Source organism: Rhinopithecus bieti, unplaced genomic scaffold (genome assembly GCF_001698545.2).
Source record: "Rhinopithecus bieti isolate Rb0 unplaced genomic scaffold, ASM169854v2 repeat_38520, whole genome shotgun sequence".
In the NCBI taxonomy this organism is placed as follows: domain Eukaryota; kingdom Metazoa; phylum Chordata; class Mammalia; order Primates; family Cercopithecidae; genus Rhinopithecus; species Rhinopithecus bieti.
This window is the reverse complement of record NW_016841503.1, coordinates 1-1842: the sequence shown is the minus strand read 5'-3', so window position 1 is coordinate 1842 and position 1842 is coordinate 1. Positions and strand designations below refer to the sequence as shown.

The 1842-nt window shown below is 58.3% G+C and overlaps 1 protein-coding gene across 1 annotated transcript; it reads right to left on the bottom strand.

Moving 5' to 3' along the window:
- Nucleotides 1-3: 3 nt before the first annotated feature.
- LOC108524995 (cancer/testis antigen 47B-like) lies at nt 4-971 on the bottom strand (the record flags this gene model as incomplete). The annotated part of the gene is made up of 1 exon (XM_017866058.1): nt 4-971. A coding segment is annotated over exon 1 (699 nt), but the record flags the coding sequence as incomplete, so codon positions are not given.
- Nucleotides 972-1842: the final 871 nt, after the last annotated feature.

Sequence of the window (1842 nt, the reverse complement as noted above, 5' to 3'; positions counted from 1 at the left end):
CTCCTCTGTGGCCTCCTCCACCGGCTCCTCTGCGGCCTCCTCTGTGGGCTCCCTGGCCATCTCGGCCAGGTCGCCTGGCACCGCAGGCCCTGGGACCGACGCGGCCTCCTGGATCAGACCCAGGCCCTGGCCTTCCAGGGCTGCGGCCCCCGCGCCCAGCCTCTGGAGCGCCAGCAGCAGGGAGGGCTCGCCCCTGCGGTTGGGTGCAGCAGCGCGGGGCCCCAAGAGCTGGCGGCTGTGGTGACGGCTCGCTATCACGATGTGGTCGTTGGGACAGACGCGGAGGAGATGGGAGTGGACCGTATCCAGAAACACAAAGCTAATGCCCGCCGCGGGGTAGCGATGGATGATCGCCGCCAGGTCAAGGTTGCCCGCCTCGTTCCTCTCTTCTTCCTCCTCCTCCTCCTCCTCCTCCTCCTCCTCTTCCTCCGCCGCGGGCCCGATGTCCGGGTCCTCCTCGGCGCTCCCAACCCCGGGGACTGTGGCCAGGCCTGCCGCCTGCTCACCCTCCTCCTCCCCGAGGCCTTCCATGGGCCCTGCGACTCCGACCACCTCGGCCGCAGGCACCATGTCTCTACTGTCGGGGCCGGAGTCGCCGCCCTCCGGGTTACCAGCTCCGGCCACCTCGGCCTGCGCTCCCTCCTGGCTTACCGGGGCCTCCTGGTCCCCTTCGGTTGGGTGTCGGTCCCCTGTGGCAGACATGACACCAATCAGTACCTCAACTGGGGTGGCGAGCAGGCTGAGGTGACCGCGGTGAAGACGGTGGCCACTGAGGTGGCTACGGCTGAGGGGAGGCGAGGGTTTGGCCGCTGAGGGAGTAAGAGTCTGTCTCCTTATTGAGGGAATAAGAGTCTGTCTCAGAGGACACCCTAAGGTGGGAAGGGCAAGGAGCGAATCCCAGGAGCCCCCCACCAAGGCTGGCCTGAGAGGACTTAGACAAGGCGGGAAAGATTCCGGTTGGCAGGCGACAGGGGGCGGGACCGGAAGCGTCAATGAGGGGCTCTCAGCGAGCTCTAAGCCCATTTGCTGAAAACTTCAGATTGACGTGTTCTGTGTCCAGTGAATGATCAAGGCCCTTTAGCTCTAGGACAACTCGGAATCCAGACTTTTTTTTTTTTTGAGACCGGAGTCTTGCTCAGTCACCCAGGCTGGAGTGCAGTGGCACAATCTCGGCTCGGTGCAATCCCCGCCTCCTGGGTTCCAGTGATTCTCCTGCCTCAGCCTCCTCAGTAGCTGGGACGACAGGCACAGGCCACCACGCCCCGCTAGTTTTTCTATTTTTAGTAGAGACAGCGTTTCACCACATTGGCCAGGATGGTCTCGATCTCATGACCTTGTGATCCACCTGCCTTGGCCTCCCAAAGCGCTGGGGCTACGGGCCGGAGCGACCGTCCACGGCCGAACTCTACCTTTTCTTTGAGGCCTTAGTGTCCAGGGCTACCCTTTTGATCCACACAAGTCTTGCGCTTTTAATTTTAGGATTAGCAAACTATAGTAAGTCCAATGTGGAGGCACCCTGGAGTATGGGAACTGCAAGATGTTCACAGAGTCCACTTATTTCCACCTAGTAGTGGCTCATGCCAGTAGAGATAGTGTCATAAAAATGTTACCTAGTTCAGACCTAAGCAGTTGTGAAAACCTCCCAAGAAGAGATGTAGAATTTCAGTGATTTAATGTAGTCAATGCTACTTAGAAAAGAATGTGCAGAGTTGAAATGGATGCAGTCATCACTGAGTGCTGAGGTGGTAAATGACAGACACTGGAAGGTGTTTAATGAATCCTGCCAAATTCACTTCAAACCTCCAAATAATGGGAAAAAAAATAGATACTGTTTTAAAAGGA